At 42.5% G+C, this 26,358-nt stretch overlaps 2 protein-coding genes across 6 annotated transcripts in view; one reads left to right on the top strand and one right to left on the bottom strand.

The window, feature by feature from the left end:
- VEZT (vezatin, adherens junctions transmembrane protein) overlaps positions 1-19,808 on the top strand; it is a 222,349-nt gene extending 202,541 nt beyond the window's left edge. For all 5 annotated transcript variants that reach the window (XM_085653385.1, XM_085653384.1, XM_085653383.1 and 2 more), the window contains exons 11-12: positions 9,112-9,319; positions 18,655-19,808. In XM_085653385.1, the coding sequence (XP_085509511.1) occupies positions 9,112-9,319; positions 18,655-19,235 (789 nt within the window). In that variant the 3' untranslated portion in view covers positions 19,236-19,808. The remainder of the gene's footprint in view (positions 1-9,111; positions 9,320-18,654) is intronic.
- A 2,153-nt stretch (positions 19,809-21,961) lies between these two features.
- LOC146855554 (uncharacterized) overlaps positions 21,962-26,358 on the bottom strand; it is a 421,570-nt gene continuing 417,173 nt past the window's right edge. The window contains exon 20 of the mRNA XM_085653381.1: positions 21,962-25,757. Coding sequence (XP_085509507.1) covers positions 25,703-25,757 — 55 coding nt within the window. The 3' untranslated portion in view covers positions 21,962-25,702. The remainder of the gene's footprint in view (positions 25,758-26,358) is intronic.

Raw genomic sequence — 26,358 nt, 5'->3', positions numbered from 1 at the left:
AAACAAGCCGCCGAAGCAGAAACCAGATGAGCCTGTGCCACTTCGAAGAACGGGGCCCCTGTAGCGCGTTTCTGGACACCGCGCAAATTATAGCAGCAACTCCTCCACCAAGTCAAGAAGCAGAGGCCACAGCGGGGAAACTGGAGGAAGCGGTTTATTAGAAGCAAGGCATAATGCATTTCGGCCGTAATTCGGCCTTCCTCAGATGCCATCAATATTTCTGGAGACTCCTTCCAACGTTTAAAATCACCCTGCCACAGTTCCATTGGGTGGAAATCGCCACACCCCCTCATTGAAATAATTGCTCACTGTTTGTAGTTCATGGGACCTACAAGCCCCAGAGTTCATTGCCCAGGTAAGTGTTGCACGAGGTGTGTCCATATGGATTCTGCGATATGCGGCAAAGTAACGGTGAAATAAAAGTCAATATCCAGCTTGTTGGAATCACAACTTGCCTCCTCCAGTCCCCGAGCGTTCCAACCTCCCAAACATCATCGTCAGCCGGGCAGGGATCAAGCGGACAATGCTCTCCGGTCCTCCGTGAAATCACGGACCACGTAGCAGCCGCCTCGGATTCCGTTGTGAGGAGAGGCGGGCACCAGGCAATTCCAATACCTTGGATGAGAAAACAAGCCGCCGAAGCAGAAACCAGATGAGCCTGTGCCACTTCAAAGAACGGGGCCCCTGTAGCGCGTTTCTGGACACAGCGCAAATTATAGCAGCAACTCCTCCACCAAGTAAAGAAGCAGAGGCCACAGCGGGGAAACTGGAGGAAGCGGTTTATTAGAAGCAAGGCATAATGCATTTCGGCCGTAATTCGGCCTTCCTCAGATGCCATCAATATTTCTGGAGACTCCTTCCCACGTTTAAAATCACCCTGCCACAGTTCCATTGGGTGGAAATCGCCACACCCCCTCATTGAAATAATTGCTCACTGTTTGTAGTTCATGGGAACTACAAGCCCCAGAGTTCATTGCCCAGGTAAGTGTTGCACGAGGTGTGTCCATATGGATTTTGCGATATGCGGCAAAGTAACGGTGAAATAAAAGTCAATATCCAGCTTGTTGGAATCACAACTTGCCTCCTCCAGTCCCCGAGCGTTCCAACCTCCCAAACATCATCGTCAGCCGGGCAGGGATCAAGAGGACAATGCTCTCCGGTCCTCCATGAAATCACGGACCACGTAGCAGCCGCCTCGGATTCCGTTGTGAGGAGAGGCGGGCACCAGGCAATTCCAATACCTTGGATGAGAAAACAAGCCGCCGAAGCAGAAACCAGATGAGCCTGTGCCACTTCGAAGAACGGGGCCCCTGTAGCGCGTTTCTGGACACCGCGCAAATTATAGCAGCAACTCCTCCACCAAGTAAAGAAGCAGAGGCCACAGCAGGGAAACTGGAGGAAGCGGTTTATTAGAAGCAAGGCATAATGCATTTCGGCCGTAATTCGGCCTTCCTCAGATGCCATCAATATTTCTGGAGACTCCTTCCCACGTTTAAAATCACCCTGCCACAGTTCCATTGGGTGGAAATCGCCACACCCCCTCATTGAAATAATTGCTCACTGTTTGTAGTTCATGGGAACTACAAGCCCCAGAGTTCATTGGCCAGGTAAGTGTTGCACGAGGTGTGTCCATATGGATATATATATTCTCATATTTCTTCCGATTTAAATTGATGTTATACTCTGTTTTTCAGCAATTTTTTCCTTCGATTGTTCGTTACTGTTTAAAATTTTACTCAGCTCTTCTACCTTTATATGTATTTATATTAATTACAGTATTAGTGATTCCTTTGCCCTTGTTTCTCCTTTTCCCCCTCCCCCTTCTTCCCTCTCTTTTCTCTCATACGTCCTATAACAAATGTTCTATATGCAACCATTTTCGATTCATTTTTTTTTGCTTCCATATTGCATATGTTTTAATTCACTTAATGCTTCTACTTGTCATTTGATAGCCTGTTTGATTGCTTGTACTTGGTTACATTTTCTCAAAAATAAAATCTATGTTTAAACCAAAACAATTACCCCCCAAAAAATCCCTGGTGTCTATGGGCTTTCTACCCCCCCAGGGGGGCAGATTGGGAGCTACTGCCCCCATCTGCCCCCCAGGGGGGGCAGAAAGGCTGTAGTTGTGGTGGGGGGTGGGGGCATTGCCGTGGCCGTTTTGGGCAGCCCCCACCCTCATTGAAATTTCATGCCAAAAAAATCCCTGGTGTCCGGGGGGCAGATTGGGGGCAGAAAGACTGAATATGCCCAACATGGTTTGGGGGGGGAGCAAAGGCCCTTGCCCAAGGGGCCGCTCCCCCCACCCTGGTGTCTAGTTGTTGATCCTTGCTTGGGGATCGCCCTCCTGGGGCGATCCCCAAGCAGGGATCCACTGGGGAGGGGTACCCCCTTTCCAATGATACCTGCCCCGTCTTTCTACGTGCTCAGGGGCTGAGATAGCCCCCTGAGCACGTAGAAACTGAAACTGAAATGAGCCTAAAGGCTCATTTCAGTTTCGGGTCCAGTGAAATGACGTCAGCGGGTAACAACCTTTACAACGCAACTTTTACAACGCACTACACTTACAACGCATTTTTTACAACGCAACATCCATTACAACACATTCCATTACATAGCATGACACTACAACGCATTTTTAAAAACTACCTTTACAACGCATTCCATTACATCGCATACTACCTTTACAACGCATACCATTACAACGCATAATATTACACTACACAACACTTACCCTACTGTTGCACCCCCTGGAGTTAGAATAGTAATTTTTACCCCTATACTATCCAACACTTACCCTACTGTTGCACCCCCTGGAGTTAGAATAGTAATTTTTACCCCTATGCTATCCAACACTTACCCTACTGTTGCACCCCCTGGTGTTAGAATAGTAATTTTTACCCCTATACTATCCAACACTTTCCCTACTGTTGCACCCCCTGGAGTTAGAAGAGTAATTTTTACCCCTATACTATCCAACACTTACCCTACTGTTGCACCCCCTGGAGTTAGAATAGCAATTTTTACCCCTATACTATCCAACACTTACCCTACTGTTGCACCCCCTGGAGTTAGAATAGTAATTTTTACCCCTATACTATCCAACACTTACCCTACTGTTGCACCCCCTGGAGTTAGAAAAGTAATTTTTACCCCTATACTATCTAATACTTACCTTAAATGCAATTTAATATTATGCGTTGTAATGGTATGCGTTGTAAAGGTAGTATGCGTTGTAATGGAATGTGTTGTAAAGGTAGTTTTTAAAAATGCGTTGTAGTGTCATGCTATGTAATGGAATGCGTTGTAATGGATTTTGCGTTGTAAAAAATGCGTTGTAAGTGCATGCGTTGTAAAAGTGTGGGTTGTAACGACATACATCCGACGTCAGCGCAACGTGCGCGCTGATCGTCATTTCACTGAAACAGGGGGAGGGGGGGGCCTCGGGAGTTGGGGAAGCTCTTCCCCAGCTCCCGAGGTCACAGGGGAGAAATAGAAATCCCTCTGGTGCCTGCACCAGAGGGATTTCTTGGGCCATGTGCCATGACGGCTCCCGGCCGTCGTGCGCATGGAAGGGGTTAAATAAGTTTATTGCTACAGTATCGCCCTAGAGCTTTTAAACAATAAATACGCCTGTTGACAAAGTGCCTTATTCTAAAGACAATTATCTGTACTTGGACCATGCTCCATCAAAGAGACAAACTCAAGAAGAGAGAAAGTGAAACCGGCATGTGTTGACCAATGAAAAACATGGAAATGAGAGTAACCATGAAGCCAACCAATGGTAAGGAATGGGTGGGATCTAAGCCTCCTTTAAGTTTAGATTAACAAAAGATCTCACAAGCATCAGAGCTTGCGCTGTCTCTGGCAAGCCCTAAAAACAGTCTTAAAAATCAGTTGCAACTGTGCAAGGGTTTGAATGGAAAACACATTAAAGCTGAGAGAACGAGATTAAGATCTCATTGACCCATTATGAAAGGCGAGGGAGTAAATGTGTCGTTGAGGCCCTTCAGAAACCTCATGACTATGGGTGATTTGAACAAGGAGGGTTGGTCTGGAACACCAGAGGAATGCCCTTTGCTGTACCCATTGCACAACTTTGTTGAGCTAGTGACAGATCAAGGCATAAGATTTCTGACAAGTGAGCCCTAACAGGCTCTACTGAATTGTCTGTTTACACCACCATTTGATGAAACTAGAACATACTGTTTTGGTGAAAGGCCCGAGGGCACTGACTATGACATCCACCACTTTTGGGGGTAGAGGGAAAAGAAATCAGGCTTCCCCTCTCAATCTCCAGGCATGAACGTTCGATGCTCTGGCGGTTGGGGTGCAGCATCTGTCTCTGCGATTGCAAAGGATGTCTACCCTGTGATGTAGATGGAACAAAGGGCAGATGGAAAGGCTCACATACCATACCCTTCTCAGCCGGTCGGGGATATTGAGATGGCTTGTGCCTGGTTCAAGCAAATATTTTTCATCCCCTTCAACAAGGGTATGGGAGAAATGCTTAGTGAAGCAGAACGTTACACTGCCACCTAAATGTCTCCCTCAAAGCTCTTTGCAATAGATACTTGAGGGCACAGAATGTCTAGTATTGGGTGGTGTTGTGAGTTGCAAATTGGTACACCTGGCATTGGCTCCAGGGTTTGAAGATGTATTGAACCACTTCTGGTGTAGCTTCCACTTGTGGTCGATAAGGTGACACTGACTCACTATCTACTTACTTATGCATTTAGAACTCCAGTCAGATGATGGACAACCAACCAGATTTTGTGCTCTTGCAACCAGGAAAAGATCCCTATTGCTTCCCGAGATATAACCAGACTCCTCCCTCCTCGTTGATGTCCCACATCATGGTTGCGTTGTCCATCAAGATCTGGACAGACTGCGATAGATGGGGAGATGGGCCTTGAGTGGCAGCCAAATCGCCTGAAGCTTTGGTAGATTGATAAACAACATCTGCTCCTCTGGAGACCAAAGGCTTGTGATCTCCAGGTCCTCCAAAAGTGCTCCCCACCATAGGGTGGAAGCATCCTTAACAACCGTGGCCACTGCTGGTGGCGATTAGAAAGGCCTCCTTGCACCAGGTTGTCCTCCAAACTCCACCACATCAAGTCTGCCACATTGTTACAGAATTGAACAGATCTCTGTCCTGTTGGGACCACTGCCTGCGAAGGCACCACGTGAGGGCACTTTTGTGCTGAGAAGCGTCAGTGACCAGGAGAATGCAAGACGCTAGCTGAATTAGTAAGTGCAAGAACATCATTACTGGAATGTGTGTTCTCTTCTGAAACATCAGATTCATAGACTGAACATTCTTTATCCTCTGAGGATGGTGAAATGTTTGATTGGGCATAGTGTCCAGCATTTCCCCTATAAACAGGATGCATTGCGAGGGCACCAGGACTCTGCTCTGAGGATCCAGTTGTCCAGGTATGGAAACACTGATATTTCTGAGCACCTGAGATGGGCATTAACGATCCTACCATGAAGCGTAAATACTTCCTGTGTGACTGCAGAACTGGTATTTGAAAACCACATCCTACAGATCAACAGACACCATCCAGTCTTCTGTTTCCAGCGTATGTAATACCTGTGCCAGGGACAGCATTTTGAACTTCTCCCTTTGCAAAAACCAATTGAAGATCCTGAAATCGAGGATCAGACAAAGTCTGACGTCCTTCTTCAGAACCTGAAAGTACCAGGAGTAGCAGCCCTGGCACCTGATCCACCACCACCACCACTTTTTGCATGCCTATCTCTGCCTCGTGCTGAAGGATGGGAAAGTAGAGATGCTGGTGTGGCAGGGGAGAATGGATGGAGGGTCTTTCTACAATCTGCAAGACCATGGAAGGGTATGGCATAAGCCCTTTACACAATCTGCAAGACCTGCTGGTCCAAAGGTATACCCTTTAGTCATGTGGAAAATACGATAGCCGTTCTCCAACTAGCACCCTGTGGTCTGTCAAAAGGGAACTAGGCTGCTTCCCTACGGTGGCTAGGGAAGAGGAAGTGAGGGGAGGGGGAGGCAAGGCAAGGTTCCTACCTTTGCTACAGCCTCTGTATTATTTGTACAGTGGATTGTGCTGTTGTTTGTTGTTGGCCGGTCTGTGCTTGTTCTTCCCTTGAAAGGAGAACCCTTTCTAAAAGTCCTGACATTTCTTGTACTGATGGGTAGTCCAGCTGTTGTACTTGTAAGCCAAGCGACCTGAATTTGGTCTTACTCTTTTCGAAGCTCTCAAGAGCTAAATCCTTCTTTCGCACAAAAGAGATGAGACCCATCAACTGGGAGATCCGTCAAGATAGACTGCACATTTGTTGAGTAGCCTGAGTTTCATTGACCAGAATGGCGACAAAGAGAAATAGATCTCCTCATGGCTTGAGCTGTGGAGTCTACCATGTCTATGCCCGACTGTATGACTTGCTGTGCCACAGTTTGTCCGTCCCTCATTAACTCTGTGAAACGTGGTCACAAGTGCTCAGGTATGGGACTACCACTTGTGCCATAAACCACAGGGTGTGGATATAATTAACCATAAGGCATGTGGCATTGAGGGATTTGAGAGCCATTCTTTCTGCCAAAAGTGATTTATTGGCAAATTGCTCAATCCTTTTAGACTAAAGCACATGGGGAAGCTTTGAGGAGCAGGAAGTTTGGACATTTGTAGATGAGAAGGCTGGGTAACCAGCTGCCAGCCCATATCTTCTGCCCACTGTGGGAAAGTATAGTACCCACTCGGGTCAAATTTCAAGACCACTAACATTTTTGTGAAGCATCGTCCGGGCGCATGGTGACAAAATGTACGTTATACCCATCTGGTTCCTCAAGTTGGTCCAACTCCCCAAAGAATCCATGGTCTTCTTCCATGAGGCATTGAGCCTCTCTTCTTGATCTATGAACAGGAGCTTGGAATACTGTTAAAGGCAACAGATTTAAGGCTGAGGTCTGTGGTGGAGCTGGTGAAGTGTGATCTGGAGCTGATGGAGAAGAGCCGGTTTGAATATTGAGGAGTGCTGTGTCATTCGTGGCGCATGAGCTGAGATGGGAACCAGCATCGGAGCAGGAATTATTGGAGAAATGAGGCAAAAGGAGATAGGGTAGAGCCACTGGCATCACACTAAAGGTGAATCCCGTAGGACCCATGGAACTTGAAAGCGCTCCAGAAGGGACCATGGCCTGATGAAATAAGTCCTATGTGGCACTCATGAATAAAGCCCAGCTTGTTCTAGGAGCCGGACGTTCAGCATATTACTGACTGGGTTGAGGCACGGGTGGCAATGCCATAGGCATCCGCGGATCAGGGACCAACCCTGCAATCGAAGTACCGATGAGAGTTGTAACCTCTGGAGGAATATAAATATGCTCCAGTTCAGACGAGAAATCCTGTAGCAAGAGGGGGGGTGCCTTGTTGAGTTACCTATCTATGAACTACGTGAAATCAGAGTCGTGATGTCGCTTCTCCTTGTGCTTTCTTCAGGAGGGCTTAGGTAGCGACTTCTTGATTTTCACTTTACTTGATGATTGTCTCAAGCTTGAAGAGTTTGCCTTCCCTTTCTTCTATGGCCTTAGTCTGCATTCTCCTGTATGATTCACAGGACATTGCATCATGGTCCAACTTCAGGCACCAGAGACAGATGTTGTTCTGGTTCGTGATGCAAATTTGCTCATCACAGTTCCTGCAAGGTTTAACCTGAATGATTGGGAGGTGAAATCCGTAATGCACCTTACAATTGTTTGAGAAAGACCAGATGCTTTGTGGAATTCCTTGAGGAGAGCTAAGCTCCGGACCCAGGTCGGTAATGAGGCGAAAAGGTAACTGGTGACTGGGTGCCGGGGTAATTTATGGTTCCAGTGACATCATAAAGGTGCAGTTTCTGACTTCAAGCTGGAACTATCGCTGCTGCCAGCTTGGAGATCTATTGAAAGTTTCTATAATCCGTCTGATGCATGAGATATCCAAAAGGTGAGGGATCTGCTCATAGAAGTATCCATCAGAACATAAAGTATCATGTGCTCACCCTGTAGAGGCCCAAGATAAAACCGGTTTCATTTAAATACCAGGCAAAGTTCCAAAAATGGTCAGAAGTTGTTTATAAAAGTGGATCTGGGATTTACAGCTCAAAGCAATTACTTAACACTGTCTGCTCCTGTATGATACAGTTCTTTAGTTTAGAGTTATGTCCACACCCATTTTATACTATTGAGGTATTTCAATGCTTCTATTTATTTAAGTGGGTCATCATCAGGACTGGTTGACTTAACCATACTGGAGAACAGGATGTCTTACACCGACTATGGTACTCTGGTAAATTACCACCCTGTGCTGGCAGGAGTTTCTAGTAGTCTGTAATGTTATCTGTATGTGTTTATTCAGAGCATCATCTCTTTGATGTACAGAGTGGGCATTTGACTCAGTGGGTGGGCTTTCTTTATATACCACATGTTTTAGGCAGAAGTCTTTTCAGCAAGCCAGATATTTTCTTGAGTTAGGGGTTTATTTCATGATGTTATAGGTAGATCTCTATCCTTATTCTATGGAGCACTTTGGCATATTCAGGGAGCAAGTTTTTTTATTTTGTTTCTATGGGTTTTTTTTCCCAAGTTGCTGAGGTGCGTCTTCTTCTAAGCACCCTGCCAATCGTCTCAGTAGTAACTAATGGAGACAATTAATAGTTTTTTTGTGGTCTGCTCCACATGAACGAATGTAACCTGCATAGACTGAAAGGAGTGAGACTGTCGCTGGCAGCTCTTTAAAGTGTTTTTAACATGTAAAAGATTGGATAGCATTCAGTGCAAAAAAGTTTGATGTTATAGACAATTTGGCTATTTCTGGTACATGCACAATGTTTGCTGCTTATTGAAGTAACTCTGCAATCCTTGCTGCACGCTGGTGCCCTTGCCCATAACTCTCCTGCACCAAAACAAACCCCGCTTGGGAGCAACAAGTGTAGAGCCATCATTCTAAACTCCTAGTCTTGTTCTGGTTGCCATGCACCTTCTAGGACGCAAAGTGCACCCTTGCCTCCAACTGCTTGTTGTACACGAAGCATCACTCATGCAGTTCAGTTAAATCCCTATTTTGATGGGTGTTTATCTTTGTTTTCCAGGAATTTGAAGCAATTGTGGAGGAAGCAGACGCAGATGACGAGTATCGAAGAGAAGATTATTATTGTCTGTCACAGGAGGAGAGAGAGCGGCAAAAGCGTGAACGGGAAGAATCCAAGCGAGTCCTACAGGAGTTGAAATCTGTGCTGGGGCTGAAAGCTTCAGAGGCTGAGAGGCTGAAATGGAAGCAGCTGCTCTTCAGTGACCATGGTGAGTAGTGGTTGCACCAGGCAGGTAGTAGTGGTAGCCTCAGGCAGGACTTACTATATTATTTTTGAGCAGGCACAAGCTCTGCTCCTTGCAACATGGTATTTTCCAGGAACTTTCTAGCTTGTTGTATTGGGATTTATGGTTAGGTGTAAGAAGATATATAACTATATTTCCTGATTGGGGGCACCTTTTTTTGCTCGTTTAGGTGTGGTTTGAAATCCTGTATATTTTAGGAATTACATCTTTTCTGTGACAAACAACATCCTCTTCATGGTGCTTCATTGCATATCTCCTCAGCCTGTTGCTCTTCATCAGCACGGCTTGTGCTGGGATATTGCCATGTCAGGGCAGCTCTCCCTCCTTCCACTTCTCCTGAGAGACAGCTCCTGTTAGAAGGCTGTCTGAGTGATCCTATCACCCCTTGAATTGATAAACTGCATTCCCTATTACAAATCAATTCCAAGACTTCTGTTATTTACAATTATTTACAATTTTCTTGCACTACACGAGAAAAAACTAAGACAGAACTCTCTTGGGAACGAGATCTGGATGTTAGTTGGTCCATTAGCACAGGGAATAAGATATGGAGTAAAATCAGAAAGTCTTCGAGAGCTGCTAATACTACAAAGGCACTCTTTTTTTTTTTATATATAATAGGCTTTTACTATCTCCAGTTGCTTTACATAAACGACATGCTTATGTTTTGGATGATTGTTGGTCATTCTCTTCCCTACATTTGGACCTAAATCACTTACTTTTTACATGCCCACTTGTCTGCGATTTTTGGAAAAAGGTGTGGGCCCAAATCAATATAATTTTTCTCTCTAAATATCCTTTCTCTGTTTATAATATATTTTTGGGCAGTTTATCTCCGGTATGGTCAGAACACACTTCTAACACAAAAAATGTAGACCTATTACTGGTGGTTGCCTTTCAGCAGATTACTAAAAATTGGAAAGACTTTACCAAATTATCCTATCAAGCCTGGTGGTATGCTATTTGTTATAATCATATATTAGATACAGCTCTTGTTTACCCTATTACCATGGCAACGAAACGTCTGCATTTATGGTTACCTACTACATCATTCATTGAAGCTGGTGCTAAACACTCTTCTTCTTTAACTCCCGTACAACAAGAAGTTTCTAAACCCCCATGACTCTCTTTTCATTGTACTTTTTATTTGCAGGATTATTCTCATTTCGCAACATAAGTTTCTGTATTCCGTGAATTGATATCTTCCTGCTTTGTTACTGATGCACTTATTTATTTGTATTAATCCTTTTCTTTTAAACAGACCAACTTTAATTATATATATATACCTACTATCTCTTTGTATTTAGGAATTGATTCATGTGACTATGTATTGTTATTTTGCTTTTTGTATTGAGATTTACATTTCCTTCGATAAACTTCTTTCTGAACTTAAAAAGAAGGCTGTCTGAGTTCTAGAGCCCTCTCTCACTCACTAGTTGGAGTTTGAGAGGCCGCATGGCTTGTACAGCTCTCCCTGTTTTTTCTAGCTACAAACAGCTTAAGCCAAGAACAAGTCCTTAGGTCACCACTGCACATAGCAATACAAAATATAAAGAAAGACCCTTAAAGCTAGTGGGTTTTTTCTACTGCACCCCTGAAACGCAGATCCAGGGTGAGGCCATGTAAGCTACGTTATGTTAATTTAATATAGTGCACAAATCGCCCCAGGAGGTGCATCTCAGCGCTGAAAACGGTCACAGGCAACACTAATGGAGCTCCATTAGAATAGAAGAGTCGAGAGTATTTTTCAGAATTTATTATAATCTGTGCAGAGACAAATATGAAGGGGTACGTTATTCCAGTATTCAGAGGCCAGGTAGGAAACTGCTCTGCCACCACATCTCGTCAGTTGAATACAAGGTATGGTCCAGACCTTTCTGCATAGATCTTAAGTTTCTGGCTGGGGAGTAACATCTGAGTTTCAGTTTCTGGTAACTCGGTCCTTTACACATCAAGACATTGTGTGTCAAGCAGGAAATTTTTAAAATGCTTCCTTGTTTTACCGGTACCCAGTGAAGGGCGTTCAGCAGTGGTGTAGAGGCAGAGCCCAAGGGGAGATAACGGCTAAGCCTAGCAATCGTGTTTTGTACCACTTGTAATTTGGACATAAGTGTCTCATTTGCTGATGCCAATAGAGCATTGCTATAGTCCAGTCTGCTAATTATCAGTGCCTGAACTAATGTTTCTTGCTTCGATTGGAAGAAATGGGAAGAGTTTCCTCAGTAGGCGCATTGTATTGAAACAAATGCTCATGCTAGATGGAACTTGTTCTTTGTTAGATAAAGCTTGATATATTTTCACTCCAAGATTCTTTACTGCCAGCCTAGGAGTGGGTACAGCACCTAATTCTAGTGGCCACCAGTCGTCCAACCAGAGAGGTTGGGCCTTACCAAACAGCATAGTCTGTTTTTTCCACATTCAGCTGTAGGCAGTTTGTTGTCAACCATACCGAGATCACTATCATTCAATTGGCAAAACAGTCTTTTGGTTTGTCTAGATCTTTGTCAAAAGAGATGACCAGCTGTGTGTCATCAGCATATGATATTATTTTAAAGTCAAAAGACACTGCCATCTTGGCAAGGGGGGGCATGTATATATGTTAAACAGGGTAGGGCTCAGACACGAGCCCTGCAGAACATCCTTGTTAATTCTCATGGCACAGGATTTATATGGGCCAAGAGAGATAGTTTGAGTTCTATTTCTCCCCCAAAAAATGTAACCACGTAAGAGCTGTCCCATAAATGTCTCTCATGCAGTCCCTGTGATATCCTCGTATGAGGCACAGTATCAAAAGCTGTGGACAAGTCCAGCAGCACTACCATAGTTGGAGATCCTGCATCGAGCGCGAGTCTTAATTAATCCGTGATTGCTAATAGTGCAGTCTCAGTACTGTGGGAAGGCCTAAACCCTGATTAAGAGGGGTCTAGGAATTTGTTCTCCTCAAGATAGGCTGACTCCTCCTTATCCTCCTTCTGCTGCATTAGTTGACAGGCTGCAATGGTAGCGTCGCTTATTCTCCCCAGCTGCTGTAGGAACAGAGGCAATAGTAAAACTGCATCGCCCCTTCTTACTGTCGGTCATAGTATTGGGAATAAATAACTATTTAGAAGGTGAGCCATGGCACTCAACTTAGCATGGTAAAATTAGATTGTTAAGTGCTAAAAAAAACACAGATTTTTGCCACTTATTTGAAAAACAAAATGGCTCGTTTACACAACTCCTCAAACCAAACACCCAAAATGCACTTTGACGTTTCCTTTTATGAATAAATTGAAAGGATATGTTAACACATTTTAAACTTTCTGACAAAATGTGGTCAAACATTTGTACTATATTACAAAAGAAAGAAAGCATGAAGCTTAACAAGTAATATCGTTCTATACTGCCTTCTCCGGGCTCTAAATTCCTGCTCCTTTGGCCTCATGATTTATTATGTCACCAAAACCTGTCAGTAGAGGACCATATTACTTGGCTACGTTATGTGTCCTCTACTTATAGATTCCTACAAAATCTCTGTTTGGATGAGTGGATGCAGGGTAGCATACAAGTTATTTTCTAAAGGTTGGATGAAAGGGACGTTGAAAAAGCTCTGCAGCAGTCTGTAACAGGTGGGTGGGGGTGAGGTACTGGAGGGAAATAGAAAAGTAGAATTTGGCACTGCATAAGAACCACAAGACTCATCCTTTCTGTTTGTCACATCCCCACTTCCTAAGCACACATCCTAAATGATTTCTAGTGTTGTCCTTGGCTTTCTGACTACTATTGTTAATTTTTGTTTCAAGTCTTTTAAACTGATTTAGTTTCTGTGTCTAGCTGTTAACGGGTTATTTTGTGCACCCATTGCCTTATAAACGCGAAGACAATTATTTTGAAATCTTAGTCCCGCAAAGTTGCTGAAGGTGTGGTATAGTGATTAGGTTATTGCCTAATAAAACACAAGTTCTGAGTTCAAATCTCTGCTTCCACACTTACCCACAATGAGTGATCCTGGCACGTCTTTCTTATGTCACACGTCACATATGCTTCAATTTGCAGGGCTTACTAATAGTCTATATATTAAGAATAGATGTGCATCTCGAAACACCACCCTTCCACTCCTTTAGCATGCTCATTATTTTTTGTTCCTCTTGAACAGCCCTTTCTAGATTACTGGGAAGAAAAGTAACTCTTGCAATCAAAATTCACTATTTAACCACCTATATTGGTGAATGTCTCCACTGACTTAAAAAAAAAAGGTGAATAGGTGTTGATTGTGGGCACTGTTGTAACTATTTCCATGGGCTGAGATAGCGTAGAGAACAGATTCGCTGGTGGTAACTTGACTGGAGGCCCCAGCGAACACTTGGTACCAAAAGGCATGCTAGAGGGACCTGGATGAGTGCCAAATATGCACAGCATGGCCTCCCCGAAGGCCTCGACCTGCTGTGGCATCGCTGACGGCCCGTTGAACTTGGGGTGCATAAGAACCATGTGTGCAATCTGCTCTTCATGTGAGAAACGGTAGCAAGAGTGGTTGGTACCTTGACCCTCCCGTGACTACTCTTTTGATAGAGAGCGATGGGATGTAGTTGAGTCCCGCTTCACTTTCATTTCCTCTTCTACTTAAACTTTGACATACCTGATGATTTCAACCGCAAAGAGGATCTGTATCAGGACTGGTACACGCCCTGAACTAAGCGCAGAACCTACATGAGGTTCGTGACATCTTCCGATGTTTGGCGACGTGCAGCTTTGCTTCATGATTCTGAATCACCTTTGGGTGTATGAGGGCACACTCACTGGATTACTTGGAGCAATGTCCTGAGTCCAGACACCAAAGGCACACCTCATGTGAATCCTTTACTTATATCGGTTTCCAACAGTCAGGGCATGTCTGAACTCTGAAGTGTTTGGTTGGGACATCGTTCTCTTTTCCACTGGATTCAATTTTGAAAAGTTGTCAAACCAAAAACTGGAGCAAAGCTCCTGATCTGCATTCAGAGGCTCAAAAGAAAGAAACTGATGTTCGCCTGCAGGGGTGGAGCTTATTTGGCTACGCATTAGCACTTCCGGGGTGGAACGAAGCCCACGCGGAGCCGCATGGCACCACCTAGCGGCTTGCAGGAGCACTGCTGAGAACATTTTCAGATCCAGGCTTGCAACTGGTGATAGTCTAAAGGTGAGTTAAAAATATCCATCAGAAAAAATAACTTTAAAGTGTAATTAAGAAACAAAGACTAGCTTAGTCACAACATGCTGTGCACATGATTGGCTCCAAGTTCTTCTCATATAGGTGCACTGCACTGTTTGTGTTTATATTGTTGTGACGTCGCTACACAACTTCAGTCTTAAAAAGGCTCAGGTAAGAGTGACCTCCTATTTGTCACCCCTTCTTCTCCCTGTGCTAGGCACAGCTGCATCTCACAAAGCACCAACGGGGCAGTGTATTATTAGAAAATGATGAATACATAAGACACATTTTTAAATATAAAGATTCCTTAAGCGTACGTCTTACCCTTTTATTAAACCTCTCACCCCTTTGCATAAAAAGTACTAAAGTACACCCCACTTTGGTTATACATGCCCTATCTTCGTGAAACTAAGAAAGAGGCTAAACGAGGGAAAATTACAAAATGGAGAAAAAAAAAGGGGCTGATGCATCTGGCTCTAATCCTCTCTTAGGAGCCTAGCCTCCAAACTTTGAATCTCTGCTAGAATACACATGAATTGGTACAGGAATAGCTTATTTTTCTGATGGAATTTGGTAAGCCTTATGCAAAGTAAATCTCCGGTTTATTTAGTTTTGTTGATTAAAGTACACACGTTATCCAGAGGGCGGAAGGTGATTGGCATGGTAGAGGACTCTTTTTGCACTCCATCATCTTTCTTATTTTTGCCCCCAATATATTTATTGGCACTCGCCTATACCAAATAAATGAATAAGTAAAAGTTGTGTTCTCACATCTGCTTGTATTTTGTCTTGCATCTCTCTACAATTTATACATCAACCTTGGTGGCTAATGCACAGCCTGTTTGAGTTTTTGTAAACAACGTAAGGGACTTGGCTACCTCGATCACTACTATTTCAGAAACAGATGTTTACGGGATGTTTTGCATTTCATCTGCACATCAAACAACATGGAACATTTAGGTTGAATTACCACTGTAATCGGGCATAAATGTTCTATATTTCAGTTCTGTTTCTGCTTTTTGTTAGGTCTTATGGCGCCCAACATGCAGCAAAACCTTTATGAATGTTTTTGCATCGCTTTGTGACTCGTTAAAAGAGGTTTTTGCATTCCTCCCAACCCTCCCAAAACAGCAAATATATTTTTTACAGGGAACTTTGAAAGTATCTCCCTGTTCTAATGCGCCATTTGTAGCTCATAAAGAATCTATTCTTCGTATCTGTTTTTCAGTGCTTTGAAAATGGCATGTTAGTGCCACTGACCGTGGCTTTTGCTTTCTAGCAGTTCAGTGGGTGCAGTTCATGCCCAAGGTGTCAGCTTAATTTGCTTCCCTGCGCCAGAAGAAATATCTCTGCTCCATCCCAAAAGTCTTTCCCTACTTTACATGTGCACTTTTATCAATTTGAGACTTTATGAAATTCCCCTGAACTTTTGTGGTCTTTGATAGTTGTGGTTAGGGATGACTCTTTTCTGAAATGTTTATATTTTTTTAAATATAAATGTGTGTCCACTCATTCCAAGAACACGAGTAGATGGATTACCATGTATCAAAATTATTTTTTTTCACGCCATTCTAATTCAGATCTCTCCAGGATATGAGCACAGCTTTTGGTTGATGCTGCTTAGTATGTTTGCTTTCAGCTATGCTAGGGGCATTCATCTGAGCTTGATTGATGCCTTGTATATGTAGTCTTGGTCATGAATGTCTACATTGGTGATGTTGTCGTATGTTGCTGGAGCAGCTTCATGTCAAGCTCTCAGTTACGTGAAAAGGCCAAGTTTAAAGAACCTTGCATAGACTGGTGTATTCGTTTAGCAGTGAGCGCAACTTGGTTCTTTGTTTCCTGGACAAGTCTAATGAGCTTGAGATCAGCACCAATGTTAATGGCTCTGTAGCTAAATATCATATGTTGAAATTGAAGTGAGCTGATTGGAATGCATCAGTTGTCGAGTTTTGCCTAAGGAGATCATCATGACATTTCCACGTAACTATCTCAGTTAAAACCATCAAATTCTAAATCATAGAGCCAACATCTATCCAGTGCCCGCAACCTCCGGCTGGTGCTACAGGCCTTTCCTGGACATCCTCAAGTCTATCTGCTCTTGACTGTATATGCAGAAGGCCAGACTGATCTGTGTCTGAAAAACCAACACCTGCACCTGAAGGCATGTATAGAGTGGGGGTACCTAAAGCATGGCTGTCAGTAGTAAAATGTCAACTAGTATTCATAGTCTCAAAGTACAGCGAGCTAGTGAGAGCAGTAGTTTCTTGGAACCAGTCAGGGCATTGATGTTGGTCATGGATTACTATGTGGACTCCTTCACTGGGCCATTAGTGTTCCTTGTAGAAACTCAGAACTCACTTCAGTTCTTCCCCGGTGTTAGGAAGAGCCTAGTTTTGCTTGCTTCTCCCAAGCGAGTAATGTTGGGGCTCACTACTCCAATCCTAATTCAGACAGAATCCAAGCTCCTTAGGTAGATAATTCAGATGCCTTCGGTAAAATGGATTAATGGTGGAATTGATTCCTGTGAAGTCTATGAAGCCACTGTTAAGCTATTGCCTGATTAAGATGGTGATCACTAATATGGGTCCAACAAAGTCTTATGCGGTATTGTACAAATAGGTTTTGGCTCTAGCAGCAGCAACGTTTTTACACTCTTCCTGTCTCCTGTCTGGACATTCTTATTGTTAGACAACATGTCTAACTTAGGACAGGGGTGTTCCATTCCTTGATCTCTCCTGCATTCCCTTTTGTCATTTTGTTTTATAGTACAGATTTAGCTTCTCAGCCATTCAGCAAAGGAGTTTGATGAAATAAAATCAACATCTGTAGCAAATGAAGTGTCAAGAGTTTTTGAACATCTGCACTTCTGACTGCATGGTTCAGCTGAATCTTTTGCTGTCTCTTGGTTGGTCTGGACTGTGATGCTTCTAAACATCTCTGCAAACATTCTGACACCACAATAGTTGTTTTGCTCCTTGTCCCCCTTCTAATGCCTCAGCTATGATAGCTCTCGATTGGCTGTCAGTAGCCTTGGAATAACGCGAATGCTACGCTAAAGCAAACATAAAGCCTTTCAGTGCATCGACTGGAATACCTGCAATTGTTTGTCTCCTAGTAGAAAGTGAATCAGTACTTAAAGTGGTGCAGCATGTTGATAATCTGCAAACAGAAGATGAAATTGCGCAAACACTGATTCCTCCGTGTACCGGGCCTTAGCATCTGGAACATCTTGATTAACCCTTGAGAGCACAGCCATGCCTTCATTAATCTTGTGCAAAGATATCTGAACAACCTAACTTTCAACTGTTAATGGAAACTACAGGATGCAGTCACCAAGTAGCCTACTGAGGGCTGCCCCTTCATCTTCTTCAGATTGGCCTTAACTTGCTCACGCCCTTGTACTACAGGTTGTTCAAGTTGCCAAAACCCAAAATATTGGGACTACATTTAAAATGTATATTGGTAAATACATCTGTTGTACTGCCAACTGATCTGTGTAGGATATTTGATGTTTTAATTTGCCTCGAATGTTGAGCGACTTTAGTAGTCTCTTATTATCATCATTTCAGTTTAGAACGCTTCCCATCAACATCTCTCTGTAGATAGATTTTTTTCACTTTCATGAGACTTAAATCACAAATTGATGGGACTCCTATTTTTTTGGGTGGTACCTGACTGGGTGGGAGCCAGTACTCTGACGTTTGTCCACTCAAGACCCAAAGCAATGAACCATGTAAGTTTATGGCAATTTCCCCAATATTATGTGCATAATGTCAGCATACTTCTAAGATATTGGCGTTCTGCCAGCAAAAATCCTGGGCTGCTCAGTCTGTATTATTGGGCAGATGCAAATATAATTACCATACTTCATTATATAAATGGTGTTTCTCTATACGTGTGTTTGTTACAGGATTTCATTGAGAAAGGGTAAAATATGAGTAATTGTTTAACGTAGAGTGAGATATAAAGTCTTAAATAGGATGATGGTATTCTTAAGTGAAGAAGTGAATCCATAAGTAAACGTACAGTGTTTGTTGCTGACATTCGGAAAATAAACAATTATGGAATATTGGAGCGAAGTAAAAATGTTATTGACCCAATGTGTTTCATTTATTTTCCATTTTAGCTGCGGTGACGCCATTATCTCTGCTAGAACCAATGGAACCTGTAAGTAATGGAGCACCGCGCGCATCCTGTGATACAGAGACCCATCATGATGACATACGCAACAGTGTTCACAGTGACAGAATCCATGACGCTGCCAATGAGAAACCGAGGACTGAATACATTTCTGAAGAAAGGGTGACCAGGGGGAGCCCAGAAATGTGTGCAGAGCATGGTGTCCGGCCAGAGAAAGAGAAATCATGTTACCAGTGTGACGGTAAAGCAGAGGCTTCACAGACTGGCAAGGTAGAAATGGAAACATCTGAGCTAGCACCTAAAGAAACCGTGCAGTCCTCCATCAAAGACAGACTTGCGCGACTCCACCTATCCACGGACTTCAGCTTCACCTCGGGGCTAGCGGCTCAGGTCGCTGCAAGGTCGATCGCGTTCACCTTCATGGATGAGCAGCAGACCTTTGGGGATGATGAGGATGAGGACGAGGAAGTGGAAGACACAGGGGGCATTGGGCCAGAGCAAAATGTACATTTTGTTGAAGGGGGGAATAGCGAAGAACAGAGATCTACGAACGATGGGATATTGTAATGTTTTGTTTATATAGACTTGTCTGTAAAATACAAGATGGCTGCCTGCTCAACACCAAGACTTCAGTGTAATAATACAGTGACTGACTTTGAAAGAAGGATGGCGAACTAAAGGTCTTGGTTAAAAAAAAAAAAAAAGCAAAGACGTATTTATAAAAACTTGTATGGCCTGCATTTTTCCAGTGTTGCTTTTTGGTAACATTGACAAACTAAAGAGGAAAATAACAGAACAAAGAAATGTGACTTGTTTTCTCCTGATGTTGTTTGTTTTAACTTATTTAATGTTTGTCCCATTTATTTATTTATACTATTTTATCAACAACTTTGTCTTCAACTCACACTTTCTTTTTTTAAATTTTGTTTGCAGTTAACAATGTTAAATTAATTTGGAGCAAAAAGGTTGGGTTCCATGAATGAGAACAGCAGCATTGTATGGTCCTTATGCCGCAGTCACATGTTCTTCCATATTCAGTGTATATTGCTTAATGACTGTGGTCATTTGTAACTATATTTGTTGTTGACCTATTCTCACTGATGCTAAAAAGTAGATTTTCAATTAAAAGATTTAAATAAACTCTTGTTTACTCAGTTTTGATGGGCTAGCTTTTGGTCTCCAAACAAGTATGGCTTAAGCAGCGTCATCCCACTCAAAAAGCCCCCCAAAGCCCCAGAGATGAAAAATAAAATGGTAATTTATTGCAATTTTATTTTTCATCCTCCATCCCTAACAAAGCGTCAGGATGGGGGCAGGGCTGCTGCTGAGTGACAGCAGCATGTCAATCAGCAGGGGGAAGGGTGGACTGGCTGTGCACTGTTTAAAGTGCGCATTTCTTTTTGGCCGGCTGTCTTGCGACAGCCAGCCACACATGCGCACTTTAAACCACTCTAACCCAGCTGTCTGAAGATAGCTGGGTTAGAGCAAGCCAAATTCTCCAGAGCGCTGTGGAGGAGCGCCAAGTGAGGCCGCTCCCACTAATCCTAGCGCTGCTCTCATGCTGGAGAGAGCAGCGCCATGATTGGCCAAAGGAGTTGCTGCATCCTGCTTCTGCGAAAGAAGAGGTCCGGACCGGAGGATGTAGTGTTTGTGTACAGTAAGTGGTTTTTTAAATTTATTATTTGCGTGCACGTTTTAAAAAATATTATTTGAGCGCGTGCCCCCCCTCCCATAGATGCCAGCCACCACTGAGAGACCAATGGAAAAAATTGGCAAACTACTACTGCCCAATTCCGAATATTTACTGTGTATTTACTGCTAGCCTTTAGCTGCCAATAATCCTTGCTGGAAAAGAGGAGTCGCCGTAAGCAGCGCAGTGATTACATGTTGCAGTGGTAACCGGATTACCGAAAATCTATACCTCTCACGTGCATTAGCACCATGGTCTGCTGTCTTGATTTTAAAGGTGGTTGGGTAGGAGATGTTGCAAGTTCTTATTTCTGTTTTCCCCCTGGGTAAATCTGAATTAATTTTCTATCTGCTAAATCTGTTCACAGAATTGAGACCAAACCTTTTCTTCTGATGAATCATTGTAAGCTGTTCTTAACTAATTAGCCGGTTTGCAGAAACCTCAGGAACGTTACAGCAAAAGGGCTTAGTCTTTGGTCCTTTACTGGCTTAAGAGTCTTCTTTGGACAACAGAATTTTCTTCCCACATACCCTCATGAAAAATACTTGTTTGGATGTTGTGCTACCTAATATAATGATCTTGTTTAGGCAATTTATGGCTTTGTCTGGTACTGTTAAAAGTAGGGTGTGCTTGTGTTGCATTCTAGGACATCCCTCCTCAGAAACAGATTGCCTTCCCCTTCACATAAAACCTTCTTTTTTTTTTTCTTTCACTCGGTTTTGTCTGCCACACATGAATATTACTGTATCCTCCATCGCCTCTATTATTATTTTCTTCTCTCTTCCTTACTAGAATGTATTCGGCCTAATTCCTTTACCCCTCTTTTTTCACTTGTTTATTTGGCTCTCTGATGAGTTATGTCTTGTCTCACTCACATTGGGGTGTCCGTAAATCTGACCGTCTAAATAAATAAGAAGCCCCGTCTCCCTCTTTAATTCTAGAGTACAGTATATTTTCTCACTAAATATTTTTCACTTGTCATAAGCTAACAACCTGATTTAGAAAAAGGCAGTAACAGGAATTTTAACCAAAAAGTTATGGTTTTTCTGATTGGCTCACCAGTAATTTAAATGTCCGATATTTCGTTTCCTAGATGGTGGCTATCCCACTGGTGGAGACTCCTCCAGCGTCTCCTCCTTTAGCCACTGTGTCCACCTACGTCCATAGATGGTGGCAGATCAGCCGGAGAAGCTTGTGTGTATGGCACAGTTATCTCTGTGAACGACTGTCCTAGAAAGGACAGCAGATATGCAGTAAATAGTGAGCATGTTGTGCACAAAATGTTGGAATACTCCTTATACGAATGTTAAGAAGACCAAATATGTGGACTCTGCCAATTTACCTCCATTTATGCGGTATGGTTCTAGTACCCACATCGGCTGGCAGAAATTCTGCCTACAGTGATGGATTTTGGTGAGTTTCCCGCCAGAGCTAATTATCAAAAGTGGCGCTTCTCATGACAGGCGTAAGTAGTTTGCTGCTTTAGGCACACAAGCAAATTTATTTCCATTCTAATCTATTGTACATCACATCTAAAAGAATTAGAAAGCTTAGAACTCACTCAAAGTAAAAACATTGTAAACCAAAATATAATGTGTTTGTTTCTTGATTACTTTTTGTGTTTTGAGAGTGAGACATGAAAATCAAAACTATTGCCTTTTTTTGTTAAAAAAAAAAAAAAAAGTTCCAACAGAGCATTTGATTTACTCAGTGACAGCAAGATGAAGATTTCTTAAGAAACATTTACGGTTTTCACAATAGCAAGCTTTGCACATGTTCTATGAGAAACCACCATCCCTGGCAATAAGGATGAAAGGATTTTGCCGCTTGTTATCTTCCAGAAGCCCATGAAAAGGGTCTCCCTGTGATAGACCATCCGCCTTGTACCATCCAATGGAGAGTTTGGATGCCCACATTTGTTTGCATTTTGCTTCTTGCAAGTTTCACAGCCCATTACATTATATTGACAAGTGTACCTCACTTTGTGCTCAGTTTCTTCCAGTAGGGTAAACGATCCAGTATAGTGCTCTGGATGATGGCCATGTCTTCAGTTTTAGGACAACCCTACAAGCTCTGCATCATGCATTGCCATTTTCTCACCCAGTGATTATGTATTCTTTTACATTAGATCTACTTTACCCTGAGTTGTCCACCATAAGACGTCATCATAGGAAGGGCGGTGCCTTGAGCGGGTGAATCATTCTTTATTTACGGTTTCCAACAAAGGGCCTTCGGCTACAATGTTCAATGTGACTGCTGGAAAAAGCCCGCCTAATAGAATAACTTAGTCACTGTAAGAAGGTCATTTTGAATGTCTTGTCACAAATCTTTCAACTTCAGACATGGAATAATAGTGACAGTCGTGATGTAGCATTACATGGCCAGATCAAAACGAAGTGCCAGAAGCTTTTCATGGATTCCTTGTTGCCATGGCAGGTGCGGTCTAGCAGTCTTCTCCATGTCAGGTTTTTGTGTAATAAAATGATATTGTACAATGCTCTGGCAAAAAGTCTTCACTCATAAGGGTTTATTCAGAGTTGAAATGGATGGTTTTGAAAGGTGGATTAGTTGTAAAAGCATGTCAGTTGAGGTGGGACCAGCCTTAAAAGTTTCAAATACCTTTCCTGGTGCTCCGGGCCAACTAGAGCTCTTTCAAAGTTTCCATTAGTAAGCGTTTGCTTTCCTTGGGACCTCGCTGGTCCTCAAGTTGGAGCGCCTCTAGACATGTTGTCAGACCTGTTCAGTGTTTGCCTAAGGCATGGTAGGTAAAGAAAGTTTAAAGTAAAATTCAAGTAGAGCATTCTTCTGGAGGATTGTCATTTAAAAATGGTTATGCATCAATCTATGAGGAATAAGGTATAGGTGGTTACAGAATCATATAGTCCACAAAAAAGGTGAGTACAGTGTCTTTGGCACAAACACTTCAATGTGTTTAAATAGTACTCATACCGCAACACGTCTTCTTGACCTAAAAGTTTTGGGAAATAGTCCACAAAGTTCTCAAAGTCTAGATGATTGATATTTGAGGTTGGTAGAACGAACATTCATGTTTTGAAGTATATTACACCGTGATGCAAGATTCAATGAAAGCTCTAGAGTGGCAAGGAGCAGGACTGACTCTCATTATTAGTTTGTTACCACAATAAGTGACCAGTTTCTCTTGTCAAATTAGATTTAGTTAAGAATGTTGAGATATAAACCTCATCCCATGACAAATTTAGCAAGTTAACTCATCAAGAAAAAAGTTACATAGGAAGGAAGTGGTGATGGGAAGGTGCATTATGGGAAACAAATTATGTTATGCGAATACTGCTGGGCCAAAATAACTCCTTGTCCTTTACTTCTGACAAAGGAGGTGCATCAAAGTACTCCTGGTCAGAGACTCGTACCAAAGTAGGCCGGACACTTTTTTCAATTATTTTTGGAAGTCTTTAATGTACATCTTCAACAGAATTATTAACTGGTTTCAGAATTAAATCCTTAGGTACCAATAAAATGTTTCAAAATGTGTAAATTTTGCAGGAACTTCACTGAGTTTCCTCATCCGGTCTCTGTGACTCGCAACCACCAAATGAACCTGTAGTAAATGTGATATGAATTGCGCTAATATGTGAGGCACTGGTCCATCTCTGCTCTTCCATGGTTTGAACACTATTGCTCCAACCTCCAAGAAGTTCCAGTTCTTTAGATGGTCTTATCCTTCTACTCCAGTAGTATTAAGTAGTAGCAACTACTTCGTTTTTTTCTTTGTATTGTGTCATTTATAGTCTTGCACGTATAATGCAGAACTGTGTCTTTATAAGGACAGCAGAAAACCCGCTCCGGTTTGGGAAAGAGTTGAAGATATGCTTCTTTATAGACTACTCCATCTTTATGCTGTAACAGTATGCTTCAGCTCTCAGGACCCGGTTATTCTTTAATCATTGCCTTCGATCCAGTGTGGCGCTCATTTGATTAAGTTTGCACCATAGAGCTAGCATGTACATACCAGAAGGCATAAACACAGGATTAGAGGTACAACCATTTACAAGTTACTTGGGGCAACGTTAGATCTCTGATACTGCAGTGCTAAATAATGTTACACAATAATAAAGGGGAAAGCAAAGAAAGGTCAACTTTTATGGTGCTTGGAAATTAATACTTATAAGCAGGATCCCACTTATGTAGTCTAATCAGCACCGTATTAGAGGAGTTCTGTGCACTCATCAAAATTAATAAAAATTGTCTAGAACAAACCAACACAACCACAAGTATTTTTGTAGATGAACCTGGAAATTAATTAGCAGTGTAGTTGTTTCATGGGGAGTAGTGTTATTGTTCTCCAGTCAGTGATGCTCATTTTACTTGCATGAATAAACCTACCCTCATTCCCCCACATCAGCAGTCTTACTCACTGGTTTGCCCCATTAACTGGAGAAGGTTCCAATAGTCGTTATTGTGTTTAGCTTAATCACATCCAGCTAGTAACACGAACATTGTTAATAGTTTTGGAGCAGTGCTGGAATAAACTATGGATGGTTGATCAGACAAGTTAGCAACCATAGATCTGTGAACTATAACCTGTCTTCATAGTCTCTCCTCCTTCAGTATCCCTCCTTGTGAATTTGTATTTCACTTCTGTTTATAGTCCTGAGAAGTGCATGTACCTTCCTTATTATATGCCTCCAGCAAAGGAATAATGATGGGGGACTATGTTTAGCTTATACTTGAGTTACTGATTTATTTCCATGGAAACATGTACATGCATGTGGGATCCCATTGTGGCTAATCATTCGACGTGGGCCAAGAGGGCAGGGGAGTATCTGGACATGATAACTAAGTATAGTTTTTCTTGGGTATTTTGATGCTCCTGGCCAAGCAATCTGCAGTCTCGGTCACTCATGTACACAGTCATGATAGAGCCTTTCACAATGGATCGCATGATATTTACTTGAAGGATTGCAGATTGCTTTCAGTGCATCTGTGTGATTGACCATACTTAGCCAAACAGTAGATGACAACATCCTTGTGTGCCTGTTGTGTGAAACCAGTTTTGGAATGTTCTTTTGGTGACATGGTGACAGATAGTAAAAGTGGAAGGCCGTAGAACCTATAGTCCTCTTATAATTGGTGCCTCATGTCCCATTTCAATTTCTGATTTGCAATGCATGTTGCACTGATGCTCCTTCGACCATGGTTTGTTTGTAATCTCTTCAAAGAAGAATGCCTTTTGGTCCTAGGGTGATGATCTAACAGTCGCTTGGAGTAGATAATCCAGAATGAATGACTAGACTGGCACTGTTTTCTATTGGAGTAGATTCTTAAAACCAATTTCCAAATCCATAGACTTGTTTGGATTCAATTTTCAGGGACTTCTCATCGTTGCAGTGTATGTCTCAAATACTTGAACACCTGCAGATCTGCAATATAAAGAACTCATCATGTTATACAGGTATTGGACATTCTTCGTAGAAGGGTATGCACAACATGAATTTAATTCGAAAAGAAAACATTTAATTAGGTCTCTAGACTCCGAAGTTCTCTAGCTTATTTGGTCAAGGATTGCTTTGCGCGTAGACCCACAATGCAAAAAAATAATTTTTTTTAAAAAAACTGAATGGGTACATGATCAATTAAATTGAGTGGAAGCACAATTATCAAAGCATTTGTCTCGATTACTCTAGTGTGTCAACACCAAGTAGAGCTGTGGCCAGTGCCGGTTTAAGGCCATTTCAGACATTTCTTTAGAAAGGGGCCCCCACGCAGCAATACATGCTCCGTGGCACTGTCTGCTACTGTAAAGATTAGGGACTACTTATTGGTGAAACCTTTTATATGGTAACATTAGCTTACTGAGAGAATCATTCCTTCTGCTTTTAGGAACACCTGAAAGCTCCTCAGTTGTCAAGTAATGCAATATACGTAGTCAAATGATGTGGAAGAGATGTGTCTTTTTGTTAGAGCACTGTACTGTTAAGATTCTGGACTGTACATGTTCTTGGAGTGTCGCCTCTTACTGAC

This window comes from Triturus cristatus, chromosome 4_1 (genome assembly GCF_964204655.1).
Source record: "Triturus cristatus chromosome 4_1, aTriCri1.1, whole genome shotgun sequence".
NCBI classification, from domain to species: Eukaryota; Metazoa; Chordata; class Amphibia; order Caudata; family Salamandridae; genus Triturus; species Triturus cristatus.
The sequence above is the reverse complement of the archived record's forward strand: the minus strand, read 5'-3'. Positions and strand labels throughout refer to the sequence as shown.